General features: G+C 39.9%; 1 protein-coding gene across 1 annotated transcript in view; it reads left to right on the forward strand.

Moving 5' to 3' along the window:
* The window catches only part of FRS2 (fibroblast growth factor receptor substrate 2), a 40,079-nt gene extending 27,637 nt beyond the window's left edge, over positions 1-12,442 (forward strand). The window contains exons 2-7 of the mRNA XM_035127115.3: positions 2,515-2,614; positions 3,263-3,354; positions 3,902-4,088; positions 9,921-10,079; positions 10,328-10,491; positions 10,778-12,442. Of these exons, the coding sequence (XP_034983006.1) occupies positions 3,289-3,354; positions 3,902-4,088; positions 9,921-10,079; positions 10,328-10,491; positions 10,778-11,767 (1,566 nt within the window). The 5' untranslated portion in view covers positions 2,515-2,614; positions 3,263-3,288 and the 3' untranslated portion in view covers positions 11,768-12,442. The remainder of the gene's footprint in view (positions 1-2,514; positions 2,615-3,262; positions 3,355-3,901; positions 4,089-9,920; positions 10,080-10,327; positions 10,492-10,777) is intronic.
* Positions 12,443-15,235: the final 2,793 nt, after the last annotated feature.

Consider the following 15,235-nt stretch of genomic DNA (forward strand, 5'->3'; position numbering starts at 1 on the left):
AATAAATATAAGACGGTGTATTATTTTCAGAAAAACACGGTAGATGTGGGTCAGCAGTACCAGACAACCCTGCTCGGCTAGGCGCTGGAGGTGAATTTCGCCCTGCGCCTTGCAGAATCAGGCCCAGGCTACCATCTGGCCCAGCACTGGCGGCAGCTACAAGCAATGGGCAAAATGGGCGCCTCAGCAATCACACTTTCCTGCTGGAAACAAACCAGGACTGCTCCAAGAAAATGCAGGTGGCAAAAAGAAACACTAGGCTGCCTCCTGGTGGGATGCCCCCTTACCTGCTTTTGATTGGCCAAGCAGATAGCCAGCCAATCAGGATTTATTTTTTTAAAAAATATTTTTTTCTTTTCTTCTCACTTCCCTCTGTGACCTCCTAGCCTCTTGCTGTGCCCCCCTCCATTTACATAATTTTCACCTGGGCCCCCTTGGAATATCCTGGCCCTCGGTTGGGATACACTGCTCTAGAGTTGTGAATCAGATGTGTGAGCTGTATTAAAAAAAGCAATAATAGCTGTGTGTAAACTTAGAGAACACAACTGGAGTCTTCCCAATGCAATATACTTATGCAAGATGAAAGGAATGCCCAGTGGGAATGTTTACTTTAGAAAACAGTAATGCTTTATTCAATATACATAATTAAACAGCTTTTTGAGTGAAAAAAAAATCTTCTTATAACAGTGGCTATATAATAAGAGCCAGGTTCTGATCTTGATAATTTGGTCCATCTGTGCTGAATTAATTTATGTTTACTACAGCTTTAGCAGAAGTACTTGATTTTAATTTATGTAACATGAAAAGAACTGACCCAAGTATCTGTTTAAATAGAAACAGACTAGATTGCACAAATGAAGGGTGGGGCTTAGTACTTGACACTGAAGCAGAAACAAAAATGTTGAATGGAGCTTTGGTAAACCACTGTTGGTGACCACAACACATATTTTCAGCTCTCTTGGAGGATAGCATCAAAGGAGCATGAGAATCACAGAATTGTAGAGTTGGAAGGGACCCCAAGGATCATCTATTTAGCCAAATTGTTGCAATGGAGGAATCACAGCTAAATAATCTTTGAGAGATGGCCATCCAACCACTGTTTAAAAATATTGAAAGAGCTAGAGTCCACCACTTTCTGAGATAGCCTGTTCTATGCTTGATCAGCTCTTACCTTCAGAAAGTTCTTCCAAATGTTTAGTTGGAATCTCCTTCCTTGAAATTTGAATCCATTGCTTTGGAGCCTACACTGGATTTGGACAATGTTAACCCATTTTTGTAGTTATCAAAAGGCTTTCATTCAATGGAATCATATTTTTGCCCCACCCCAAATATGTAATGTTGACAGGATGAATATGTAGTATTGCAACGTAAGTTAACATGTGTAGTCAGTGCATTTATTCTTGTTAAAGTGTGCGCATTATATTCTGCTTCTGAGAGAAGTAGACCTGTTACATCATTACCACCTTGTGTTGTGTTAATGGGAAAGGATGTACATATTAGGACCTTTTACCGGGGGGGGGGGGGGAGGTTAAATATTTATTCTCTTACATTTATGCCTCACATTTCTTCCACCAATGGTCCCAAGATAGCATACCAATGGTTTCCTGTCACTGACCAGACCTGATTTGCTTTGGCAGCGTGGTGACTGCAAGTGCTATATGTGAGACTCATCTGAGATGTTCTCTAGTTGCACATTTGAACAAGAACTTCTACATAATACTGCACCATTGTGTAGTATAGCCTTTGAAAACGTAGTTCTTCTAAGATAGCAACTTACAGAACAAGCGTAGTAAGAGGCTGACTTTCAGAATATAGTGGGAACAAATACTAGGAGAAAACAAGAAACTGAAAGATCTTTGCTTCAGGAAAAGACTAGGCAACAGTTAGAGAATCTGCATGTGCTCTACCATTGAAATATGGCCTCATCCTGGGCACTAGAGGAAGACAATGGCGTTCACCATGCTGGGCCTGCAGGAGTGAGCCCCAGAAATCTCTCTAGCTCAAAACTGGAAGAGAGGAGTTGATAGATGTTTGGAGCAGCTCTGAAGCTTTGTATGATGTCAAAAGACCTCCCCTTTCCCTTCAATGCTATGTACGGTATATAATTTGGCTGTTTCAGTTAGCCACTTGGATGCTTTTCTAGTAGACATTGCAAGCGGTCAGCCAGAAACCTGGTGGAATTGTTGAAAAGTAAATGTAATAATTGATCCACCCCCCACCCCCCCGGCAGAAGACATCTTTGCAATATCTTGTGCTGTCTTTTGTGTTAGTTGTGTTTATCGATTAAGTAGCAATCTTCAGTTAAACAACAGAATGGTGGTAAAAATAACAGCAAAAAATATAGTGTCTTTATGGATTACCCCTTTTAGAATGAGTTATGGCCAGCACTTGTGTGCACACTTATTCTCTACAAATATTACTTATCTAATTTGTTTTGCTTTCAGAACCAATTTTTATTCAAAACAGCTTTCTTGAGCCTCTATAATAGTCTGTTTTTAAAACTTTGATTTTTAGGTCACAACTCATTTATGTGGAAGGGCGACATGATGTTTTGAAGTATGACAGAAGTACTGATGCTGTACCAGAGGCTAGAAATATTAATGGCCAAATCTAGGTGAGTGTACGTACCTTTGGCCAGATGTTTTTCTTCACCACCTTCTGAACTTGCCTGAATAGTTAAAAACCATGCTCAAGGCAGCTTGCAACATGAAAATAAATACATAATTACAAATGTAGTAAATCATAATAAGATCTAAAAAGAAATACAAAAAAATAATATCAGTAACAGCAACAAACACTAAACAAATCTCCAGGCCAAAAGTCTGTTCAGCAGCCTCAACTTGTAGCTGGAGGTCCCAAGCCAGGTGGAAATAGACCAGCAAGGCAAGGAGCAGGACTTCCAGGATCTTACTGTGAGTAAAATCCAGTTATGTCCACTCACTTTCATAAAATGAACTAATGCAACAGGACTTCCAGTTTACTCCTAGAGCAGATTTGGGGGGATGTGAGGCCTGGAGGGGGGAAGGAGAACAGGGGAACCCCACTGCCCTAGTGGGCACTCACTCATGCCATGTTGGAGCTCACCCTATAATGTAGTTTTCTACAATACATGCTTACATTCTGTCTGTCTCCATTGATGTACAGTTGTCTTTCTTCTGCCAATTTTGTTTAATGGTTTGGGTATATAGTCAATTTATATGCCATTTGCATGTTTGTTTTCATTTCTCTTTTTAAAATGCATTTTCTTTTACTTTGGTTTTAGCAATCACATGGTCTTCTAAAGAAGTCATGGGTAGCTGTTGTAGCTGTCCAGATAAAGAAGCAGTCCCTGATAACCATCGAAGCAAATTCAAGGTAGGGTTTTGTCACCTTTAATGGGCACAGATTTCAGATTATGTGGTGGTGGGTTAGGTGGTGGGTTAGGGACAGAAAATGTGAAATCAGTAGGGCAATTTTGAAATGTTTGGATTTTTCTTTCTCTCTTGGTGGAATTTTTTTTACGTAGATAGGTTGTTCAAAAATAAATTAAGCCATAGTATTTGTATTACATATAGTATCTGACTATTCTCTAATTACCACAGAGACAGCCTAGATTTCTGTCTTCACATCTCTTAGCATTATTAGCTAAAGATAGTTAACCACCACTAATAGCCAGTCTTGAAATGCCTAGAGGGAGAGTGGAAATATATGTGGCCTGCATAATCATGGCCCCATGTTAAGATGAAAATAAAATACATTTGAACTGTATTATATCAGGAAGCCAAATTTATTTGTTAGTTTTATACATTTATTTTATAGTTTTATAGTTTTAAATATTTGTATCAAATATTTGCTCAGTAGAGTTAGGTAAGGTACATGACTGTGTTTGCTTTAAATATATAGTATCCATTTTATTTTATAGGTTATTAATGTGGATGATGACGGTAATGAGTTGGGTTCTGGTATAATGGAACTTACAGACACAGAACTAATCTTGTATACCCGTAAACGGGATTCTGTCAAATGGCATTACCTCTGTCTGCGCCGTTATGGCTACGATTCCAATCTCTTCTCATTTGAAAGTGGCCGAAGATGCCAAACTGGACCAGGTATGTATAATAGCTTTTTGCTTGTTCCTATAGAAGACCTAGAAAAGAGAAAGGGAGAGTAGTCACTGAACACAGACAGTAGTCACTGAATTCAAACAGACAGACAGACAGACAGACAGACAGACAGACAGACAGACAGACAAAAAACACCCCCTCCATTTTAATGAAATCCAGGTGAGTACTTCCTACCTTTCTGAAATCAGATAAGGATTTATTCAGATCACCAAGTAGGAACCTTAAAACAATCAATCATCATTTAATACTTCAATATGCTAGTAAGACCTTTGCAGTGACCCATGTCTTACCTGTCTATGAGAATATGCTGACTCGTATAAAATGGAGCTACTTGATTCACACAGAGAAATTGCACTAGCTTTGTAGTTTACTTTGACCTGCTGACCATCTTGCCATACTTCTGAAATATCCCTCACTTTCCCCTGTAGCATGGAAGCACAGAAACTGGGTTGTTGTTTTTTTTGTTTTTTTGGGGAGGTGGTGGTGCTGCTGGTGGAAGATATTGGATTACAATCATGTATTTATAGTGTGTCAGAGATCAGTCAATTGCATACTGAATATATTGCAGCACTTATGTGAAAAACTTGGATAGATTGCTTGTTTACTTTAAAATTTTAATAGCCTACCTTTGTGCCTCAGGGCCTCCAAAACTAGTTACAATAATAGAATATCAACATACAGGAAAGCAGTTGGACAGAAAGTTAACTGAAGGAGTATAACAAGATTGCAGAGAAGCTAATGATCGTTTGATATTATTCTTGGCTATTTAGTACATATCCACACCTGAATCAGGGTTTTTTGAAGGGGGAATTAGAAGGGAAATAGAGGTGACAAGATATGGGAACTTGACAAAAAAATTAACAACCCTCTTAAAGAGGTCAGATGTGATATTACTGATGATCTAAAAATAATAGGAAGAGAACTTGTCGCTAAAATGGACCTCCTTGCTAGAGAAGTGGAAGGAAGCCAATGCCACACATTTTAAAAAAGGGAACTAAAGGACAGCCAAGAAATTACAGGCTTATTAGCTAAACCTCTATCCCAGCTCTATCCCAAGTAAATTGGTTGAAGGCATAACTAAACCTAGAATTATTAAACATGCTGGGTGGAAGCCAGCATTGCACAAGCAGACTTCTTTTTGCACAAAAGGACCTCACTTTTATTTCCTCTCTCCTGTGGGCCCCCCAAATCTGCTCCAGAGGGTTGGGGGAAGTCTCTGAAGCAAATGGGAATATGTTGGTGGGAGGAGTGGCAGGTGGAGGCTCATTTTGTGAGTAGAAGTCCATGCATGGGCAGCATTGGATACAATCCATAGAAGAACATACCGGTAATTGAGGAAGAATCAGTATGGCTTCTGAAAAAGGAAGTACTCTCAAAGTTTTGATGTGCTTTGGCAAATATGTAGAGAATCCAATTGACATGGTATACTTGGGAATTCCAAAAAGCTTTTTACAATATCCATCTTTGAAGGTGCTTAACTTTTTATATCTTACATTTATATCCCACCTTTCCTCCAAGATGCTCATGATTCTCTTCCTCCCCATTTATCCTAGCAACAATCATGTACTATAATATTTGGTGGTGGTTATTGTTTTTCATTGCTTTTAAGAACCACTTTATGGATGCTAGTTGTGTCATTGGTTATTCTTCTCCACACTGAAAGACGCTCAGTTGTTGGGGAGGAATAGGAAAGGGTTGCTGCTTTCATGCCTTATTTGTGGGTTTGATTAAGTTTTGGAACTCACATAAATTGCCTTTTGTAAATTGTATCTCAGCTCTAACCTCTCCCCTAAAACTTTGGTATGGATAAGTGATATAAATTGGAAACATTTGTAAATCCTCAAAAGTGCAGTGCCATTTTTATTGATCATGATGGGTTTGTTTTTACTAAAATTTATCAGAAAAATCTTCAACCATTCTATTAGCTCCCAGTTATATCTCGGTTAATGTTTGAAAGCAAGTATATGTATTTGGAGACAACTGTTTAACAATGCTTTAGATCCCCACTTAATCCTCATTAAGTATTACTAAATGTGGCAGAATGAAGTGTGTTTATATGGTTTGTCTTCTGTAACTACCAAAAAAATTCCTTTTTCTCTCCAGCCTGTTGTGTAAGCATCAGTGTTCCAACCTGTGTGAGGGACTGTGTTTATTTGTGGTGTTAAGTGTTGCTTGATTTAATAGCAATCATAAGGAGAACAATTTAATTTCCCAACAGTGTATATTTAAGGTATCCAAACATTATGAGCTACAGCTTCACAATGTCATCTCCAGTTGGTCGACTATGAAAGCATTTTCAAAGGTCGTATCAGTTGAACCATAATTCTTAAAATACAAAGCAAACCTCCATAAAAAAGAGGATATCTACCAAGTAACAGTGGAAAAAACTACAGTGGAATGCCACAAATCGTACAATTATATTCTGCTAGCTGTACCCGGCCATGCGTTACTGTGGCTCTGTGCATTAAAGTGAAAAGAAAGAAAAGTGAAAGTTTACCGGGCGGTGGGGGTGAGGTTAGGCGAGGCCCGGCTTGCGTTTTGGGATGTCGGCGTGTGAGGTGAGGAGCGGCGAGGCCTGGCTTGGCTCCCGGGCTACCTGCCGTCCTCCCTCTCCCCCCGGTGGCTATGGTTCTGGAGTGTCGAGGTAGGAGGAGGAGGAGGAGGTGGGGCAGGAGTCTGGAAACATTGTTTTATTTCCCCCCCATAAAGGTAAAGGGACCCCTGACCATTAGGTCCAGTCGTGACCGACTCTGGGGTTGCGCGCTCATCTCGCATTATTGGCCGAGGGAGCCGGCGTATAGCTTCCAGCTCATGTGGCCAGCATGACAAAGCCGCTTCTGGCAAACCAGAGCAGCACATGGAAACGCCGTTTACCTTCCCGCTGTAGCGGTTCCTATTTATCTACTTGCATTTTGACGTGCTTTCGAACTGCTAGGTTGGCAGGAGCTGGGACCAAGCAACGGGAGCTCACCCCGTCACAGGGATTCGAACCGCCGACCTTCTGATCAGAAAGCCCTAGGCTCAGTGGTTTAACCACAGCGCCACCTGGGTCCCTATTTCCCCCCCCATAGAGTGTTCTATAGGATCTTTTCCTTTGGCGTCCAACAGATGGCGCTATTGCTACACAAACAGATATGGCGTCTGTTCCTTTGACAACCACTGGAGGGAGCTATTTTTTACACAAAATCATGTTATCTGTGACAGGTGTGACACCTGTGTAATTAAGTTTATACAAACGCTCACATATTGGAGTGGAACGTTGTGTCCAAATTTCAACGTGATCGGTCAAGCGGTTTCGGAGAAAAGTGGTTGTCCGCGAACATAGACCTTTTACATTTTTATATACTTAGATTCTGAAAATGGTCACAAGTACATAGACTCAGTGCATTTTGCCATTTTAGATCACCTTCTCTTGAAGCAGGCATAAAGAATTGCTGTGGGGAATAAGCATCTTCTCAATCAGTTCAGTTATGGCTGTTTTCTTATGTGCCCCCTGATTCCTAATGAGGTTCAGATGACACTACTGGTTTCTACTGGGAAAAGTCACATTCTTCCCACCCCTACCCCCATATACAAAGTAGTTTTGTGTTCCATAAAGCATATTTAGGATTGTGATGAAAGTTGCATTAATGGAACTTGTTTCTATATAACAGGTTAATATGTTAGTTAACCAAAAGCATTGCTGTAAAACAGGCATCCCCAAACTGCGGCCCTCCAGGTGTTTTGGCCTACAACTCCCATGATCCCTAGCTAACAGGACCAGTGGTCGGGGAAGATGGGAAATGTAGTCCAAAACATCTGGAGGGCCGAAGTTTGAGGATGCCTGCTGTAAAACCTGTGTTTTGGGTGTCCCTCAGTGAGAGCATCAGTAATGGTGGGTAGGCTTTCCTATAACTTGCCAGTCATTTCCTAAAATGCAGAGGCAAAGAGGAATTTGATATTTTTTTAAAAAAATGTTTCTAAAAGCAAAAGTCAATATTCAAAACAATGCTTTGTATCCATTGAAGTTTACCTTTTAGTGCTAGGACTTCTGCATTTTGCAATAGAGCTCCAGCTCCTTTTTTCCCATGTGTGCCCCAAATCTGAGGGTTTGAGGGTTGCCCCAACCCTCAGGAGCAGATTTGGGAGAGAGGGTGCATGGGGAGAGGAAAAGGAAAGAAAGTTGCATTGCCAGGTGGAAGTCCTTATGTTAGTGGGACAACTGGGTTGGGTACAACCCACAGTTTCACAGATGTTAAAGGATATAATTAGATGAGTGTACTATGTACCAGTTATACCACAGAAGAATGTTGGATGAGTTATAGGGCTTGTGTTTCGTTCATGCCTCTGCAGATGTTCAGGGCAAGTGCTTAGGGTTCGTCAGTAGATGTTCAGTTGGGAAAGAATTGTCAGTTGTCTGAATACAGAATGTTCAAAAGCTGTTGCAATAAAATACAAGAGCTTCCAGGGTTTCATAGTCAGAGTAGAACCATTGAAATGGACTGGAGTAATTTTATTGATGTTGGTAGGTCTACTCTAGTGTTTCCTAAACTTGGGTCTCCAGCTGTTTTCTGACTACATCCCTGACCTAGGTCCTGCTAGCTAGCTAGGTATGATGGGAGTTGTAGTCCAAAAATGGCTGGAGACCCAAGTTTGGGAAACACTGGTCTATTCTAAGTATGGCTAACATTGACCATAAATCACTAATTGTACTCAAAGCACATTAAGAATAGGATTCCATTTCTGTTGTGAACAAATTTTGGTTTATTCATTATTTTATTTAGCAGCTACCTTGGAAAAATATGGACTTTTTTGTAGCACTGTGGATCACAGTTCATTTAGTCTGAAGCATTCTCTGAATAGGTTTTAAAGCATAAATGAGTTGTTGAGCGCAAGTGGTAGACAACTGTGGAGATGATGACAAATTTAGTTGATGACTAAAAACATGAATATTTGAGAGTGTGCATGACACAATTAGATACTGTCTAGAACTTTTTTGTTATTATATTTGAAATTTGCACAAGGTACTCCTGCTCTTAACGCATAACCAATTTACTAAAAGTTTCTGGTTTTACAATCTACCGCCACACCTAATTGTGTTGGCTGTAACAGAGTAGTGGATAATAGTTTTGATATGTTAGATGAGCTAAAGCTCAGCAGTAGCAAAAACACATACTTGTTAACAAGAATGTCAACTTTAACTTAATGCTTTCAATGGAAGAATAATCCAAAGCTGCCAACTGCACTGGTTCTCTTTGCTGATGATGGTAAGTTGGGCTCCCTCTGCTGTCAAAAGACAAAGTGGAACAATACTAGAGGAAAATCCATGGTATTGTCTACTTTGTTTCTGTGTCTATCCTTGAGACCAAAACCAAATTGGCTTTGTCTGTATCACCCAAATCTGTTTTATATTCCTTCATCCCTTAACCTTCACATGAACTTGTACCCTTTGTCAGATCCTTCTTACCTCTTTGTATAGGAATTTTATATTGATTTTGTTTACAAATATCAAGCAGAAAATCTGAAATACAATTTTGCTGGAGCAAAACAGTGTTCTTTCAGGGACTACTGCTTACCAATAAAGTTTTGTTTCCTGAATTTTCTCTCTCTGGTTATTGTTGCTTTATCCACTTTACCTTTTGTTTAAATCTCTGATCATGAGGAATTTAAAACTTTTCAATATATATATATATATATATAAAGAAAGGGTTTAACATAATTTAGTTTGATAGGTCTTTTTTATTAACAGGTATGTTCTTAAATTGGACTGTACAACATCTGTTATTGGAAGCTTACTTTATTCATTAAAGGTATCTAACAGATTCTATGTTGTTGTAGGAATATTTGCCTTCAAGTGTGCTCGTGCTGAAGAATTATTTAATATGTTGCAAGAGATCATGCAGAATAATAGTATAAATGTGGTAGAGGAGCCTGTAGTAGAAAGGAATCCACATCAAACAGAGATGGAAGTTCCAAGAACACCCCGCACACCTACCAGTAAGTTTATTTTTTCTGAGTGTTGAATATGACACTTGAGCTTGCTTGCCATGTTCTCATTTGAAGTGTCTTAAAATTCATCGTAAGATTTAGACTTCATCGATTTCAGATGATTAATATTGCAGGTGAATTCACCCACATCTGCTGTTATTTCCCAAGCATCCATGCATGCTAATTGGTTGTTAACAGCAAGTAATAAAAGGGTGCCATTCAATACAATAGGGTAACTGGATTTTCTTTTTAATCAGCACCTGGGTTGAGTGGGCAAAGTCTACCCAATGGGTATCCAAGGTATCCTTCCTATGGAGATGCTTCATCACATCCCTCCAGCAGACACCCTTCCGTAGGAAGTGCCCGTCTTCCTTCAGTAGGCGAAGAGTCAACACATCCCTTGCTTGTAGCAGAGGAGCAAGTAAGTGATTTGGGGTTTGACTTCACAGGTGTCATATTCCAGTCTAATTCGTTTCCACTTTCTCATGATTGCTGTGATTGTATAAATTTCTATTGAAATCGTTGCCAGTCTTGTTCTCTATGGTAGAAGTGCTCTGAAGCAGGTTTCTGGACTGAGTTCATGTTGCCTTGTACCTTACTCCTTTGGGATATGACCAAAAAATGTGGTCATAAGGGAAAATGGAGTAAGACAATGTGTGAAGTAACCATGTGACCCCACAGCTGACACGCTATTCTGTCCTTTGCAGGTCCATACATATGTGAATACAACAGGTGTACAGGAGGAAAGAAAAAACAGGCCAAGTGTGCGTACACCTCTGGAGCGAAGGGTTTCTAATGCAGAAACAAGCAAGGCAAGGGAAGATGAAACTTGTCCAGATGATAGAGATGCCCAGGTTGTACTGGAACCTGAAGGAGTCAAATTTGTTTTGGGTCCAACGCCTGTCCAGAGGCAGTTAATGGAAAAAGAAAAAACTGAATCCAGTGGGAACAGTACTCAAGGTGGTGGAAACAGTACTGAAACTAGTGCCAACAGTACTCAAGCTAGCGGGAATAGTAACAATGAATGGGACACTGGGTACGACAGTGACGAACGCAAAGAAGTTTCCTCTGGTAGCAAAATAGCGTATGAAAATGTAAATAGGTTGTCTATCCCTGGTGCCCCAGGACTCAGGAGAGGTCGTCTGATATCATCCAGTACCTCTGATACCCAGAATATCAACAATTCAGCTCAGAGGAGAACTGCATTGCTAAATTATGAAAATCTGCCATCTTTGCCTCCAGTTTGGGAAGCCCACAAGCTAGGTAAAGAGGAGGATGACAGTTTAGGACCAAAGACGCCATCTCTGAATGGCTATCACAATAATTTAGACCCCATGCATAATTATGTCAATACAGAGAATGTGACGGTGCCATCAAGTGCTCACAAAGTGGAATATGCAAGACGCCGGGACTGTACCCCAACGGTCTTTAACTTTGATATTAGGCGACCAAGTTCAGAACACAGGCAGCTCAATTATATACAGGTTGATTTGGAAGGTGGCAGTGACTCTGACAACCCTCAGACTCCAAAAACTCCTACCACACCACTTCCACAGACTCCAACCAGGCGCACAGAGTTGTATGCTGTGATAGACATTGAAAGAACAGCTGCTATGTCAAGCTTGCAGAAAGCACTGCCACGTGACGACGGTACTTCTAGGAAAACTAGACATAATAGTACTGACCTGCCTATGTGAGCCTGGAAAGCATTAGTTAAATCATTTGCACCTTTTTGAAGTTTTTTTTTTAAAAAATGAATGCTCTGTTTTGATTTTTAAATGCTACACTACATGTTATAGATTGATAGATTTTTTTTCTGAATGCTTCATGTCATGTGCTTATTTAAAGGGAATTTAAGATAGAAAGAGTATTGAATAACACTGTTTCGTTTTACAATGGTAGTTAACAGCTTTCAGACAGTGTTGCCATCTTCTTACAGTGCCTATTGCATTGGCTGAAAGTTGGATAACATGCCAGTTCTGGCAGACTTAGCCCTGTGCCTAAAGTCACTGAAGGCATTATGACACTTTTTTTTAATGCCTCCTGAAACTTTGTATTAACAAGCAGGTCAGTATTTTCTCTCATAGCTTACGCCCGTAGATTCACATATTCCAGTTGAATTTATGGCATCGTGTGGCATCAACGAGAGAGATTCTGGTCAGTTTGGGTTGAGCCATAACAGGGTACAAATTCCTTTTATCTAGCATGTGTGGGCTTAATGATGGTCTTGCACATAAATCAGTGCTTAGTTGATGGGAGAGGATGACAGGCAGCTGTCATCCTCTAAAGCCCTTCCAGTAGGAGCAGCTTGTGACGGTCCTGCACTGTGTAAGTCTTATTAATAAAGCCAATTACTAAATTTGAAATTTTAATACTGAGTAGAGTGCCATTACTTATGAGTGGCTGACTTGGGAACGATGAAATCAGCAGTTTCATAAATATATTAGAGTATCATTTAGCACTTGGTTTCAGTCCTTGAACTAATGACCAGATGCACTTTAAAACCACTGACCATAAATCCAGCAGGTAGTAATTTTTAAAAATGCTGTTTTGCCACAGATTCATTTGCACTTCAGAAAGACACTGTGTTGCAGTTCAAGGATTTGTTTTTTGTTTTTGTTTTGCTTTGTCAAATCAAAAGTAGCAGTGACTAATCTGAAGATTCCATTTAGCGGGGAAGTGAGATAAACTTATACTTTCGTGTGTGTAAAGGTGGCATAAAGAATATGGCATGGTACTGTATTGATAAAGAGCTATAAATTGCTGTTGGCCAAGATGCAGTGGATGGCATTCCTGACTTTACTTACTGCTGGAGCCCACTTTGTTCCATTATGCCCCCCACCCCACAAAGGGCTGCTCCCAGAAACCTATTGGAGCAACATTTCATGCAGTGTAAAGGGATGCAGCTGAAAGAAAGTAAGAAAAACAGCAACCATTCCATGTAGATGTAGAAGCATTATCTGCTGCGGTTGCACAGAGCTCTTTGGATTCCAACTTAGATTTGTTTCTTCAGACCATCCTGAGAAAAGAGCTTCAGGATTGACTTGCCACTGTCGCATGCGAGAGGTCACACCAGGGTTCTCTTTACGTCAATGTTCCCTTTCATCACAATCTGAAATTGGCCTTGGCTTAGATCCACTACAGACTTCCAAGTGGCAGCTTCAGGTTTTTCCTGTACAGTTGTACAGACACTACACTCAATATATTTGTGAAGTAATTCGCAATTACGTTTAATGTATGGTCAGATCTTTCCATTCTGTAAAATGTCTTTGCTCTTTCTTGCTTTTCATTTTGCGTCGCCATCTCTCCTGTACAGCCTTTAAGTTGCATACTGTTAATTCTGTACATAGCTCTTGTTCATTGTATTTTATATGTTGCCTTTTGTTCAATTTCCATTTTGTTGTGGGAAAGCTTTTGGGAGGCCCACGTGTAATATTGTCCCTTATCAGAAAGGCCTTCTTTACTTGCACAAATGGAATGGTGCATTATAGATGTTTGAGTACAAATAGTTCCCTGGCACCTTAGAGAGGGGTGTATAGAGATGTGAGCATGTATTGGCTTTTTCCAGATAACATTTGCAGGTCAATGTAGCAGTCAGAATGCTGGGCTTGAATATATCCTATGCTTTACCAATACAAGCCAGTAAAGTGGTTGTACAAGTAATAGTATGCTTGAGTTGGATAAGTGCCATGGCTCAATGGTAGAACACATGCTTTGCTTGCAGAAGGTGCCAGGTTCAATCCCTAACATTTCCAGATAGGTCTTGTCTAAAATCCGGCATAGCCGCTCCAGTTCGTGCTGTCAGTGCTGAGCTAGATGGACCAATAATGTGACTTTTGGTATAAGGCAGCTTTCTATATTCCTGTCTGCATCTGGGTTCTGTGAAACAGAGATCCTAGTCCTAAACACCTGCAATGGGATATCTTCCTAGGATTCTAAGCATGAAGTCCTTTCAGTGCTGCCATAATGTGCTTTTTGTGATATGGTTCTGTTATTGACATCAGTGTGTTCCATCATAACTTTTGTTTGCCAGCAGAGCAAGTCTTTGAATGGAGGAGCTACTGAATATGTAGAGAATATCTGGAAGTAATATCTCTGGATATATAAATGTAACCCTTTTTATTTCCTAGTTTAACTATCACTGAATATTCCCAGTATATCTGGCATCTGCTGATCTTCCCTGGTAAATTTATCCAGTCGTCCCTCAGTTTCATAGTAAGAGAAGCTTGCAAAGCAACACCACAGCAACACAGAGTAGCTGAGCCTGCAATTGCAAAGGAAAAATAGCTGTTAAAAACTGGTGTGAAAACATGGAGAGATCTAACAATTTCAAGACATTTTAAAGGATCCCGGGGGCAGGGGTGGAATTCTGGTGTGTTTTCCTCACCAGAAAAAGAATTCCAGAAGTTATGTAAAAAATGGAAAATATATATGCATACTATCTTATCAAACATAAACTTTCCTTCTTTAAAAACACAAGATGTAGTGTGTTTTAGAACATATTGGTACTGTTTAGTTTATTTATGAAATTTAAAGTTAAAAACATCTTTATTTTATTTAAACAATAATTGCAAATCTATCCAGGGTTAGGGTGCAGCGATTTAAAATTCCATGTTGAAGGTACCTTGCCAATGTTCACTTTGAAAAATAAGGAAAAAATGAAATGAAATACAGTATTGAAGCTATCAATATTGTAGTAAACAAAGGAAGGCATGGGGTTAAAATAGTATTGTAAACCTAAATATTTTCATGCGGAAACAGAATATGCTATATTTTAAGAGAGAAGCTCTGGAAGTACACGTTCCTATAATAAAGCGGTTTTACATTTGGATAGTCTGTTAATAATATAGGGTTATTATTATGCAAAGTTACAGACCTGCTCTAACCCCCTGATCTGTTCTGTAAGAGGGATTATGATATGGTGGAGGTATCCCATCTGCCAGGCTCCACCAGTGGATAGGCCTAGCTGCTGAAATGGTGATGATTGAGTAGTTAATGCTAGTGGTGTTTCTGCTGGTGATACCATTGCTAGAGGGAAGGAGGAGGCACAACTAGCAAAGTAGCTTAAAAATTAAAATCCTGTCTTCCACTCTGGTCAATTCTGTGCTCTGCCCTGTTCCTACCTGGCCAAGGTTAAGATTTCTCTGTTAATTGGCTTGAGCGTT

This window comes from Zootoca vivipara, chromosome 9 (genome assembly GCF_965207765.1).
Source record: "Zootoca vivipara chromosome 9, rZooViv2.hap1.1, whole genome shotgun sequence".
Taxonomy (NCBI): domain Eukaryota; kingdom Metazoa; phylum Chordata; class Lepidosauria; order Squamata; family Lacertidae; genus Zootoca; species Zootoca vivipara.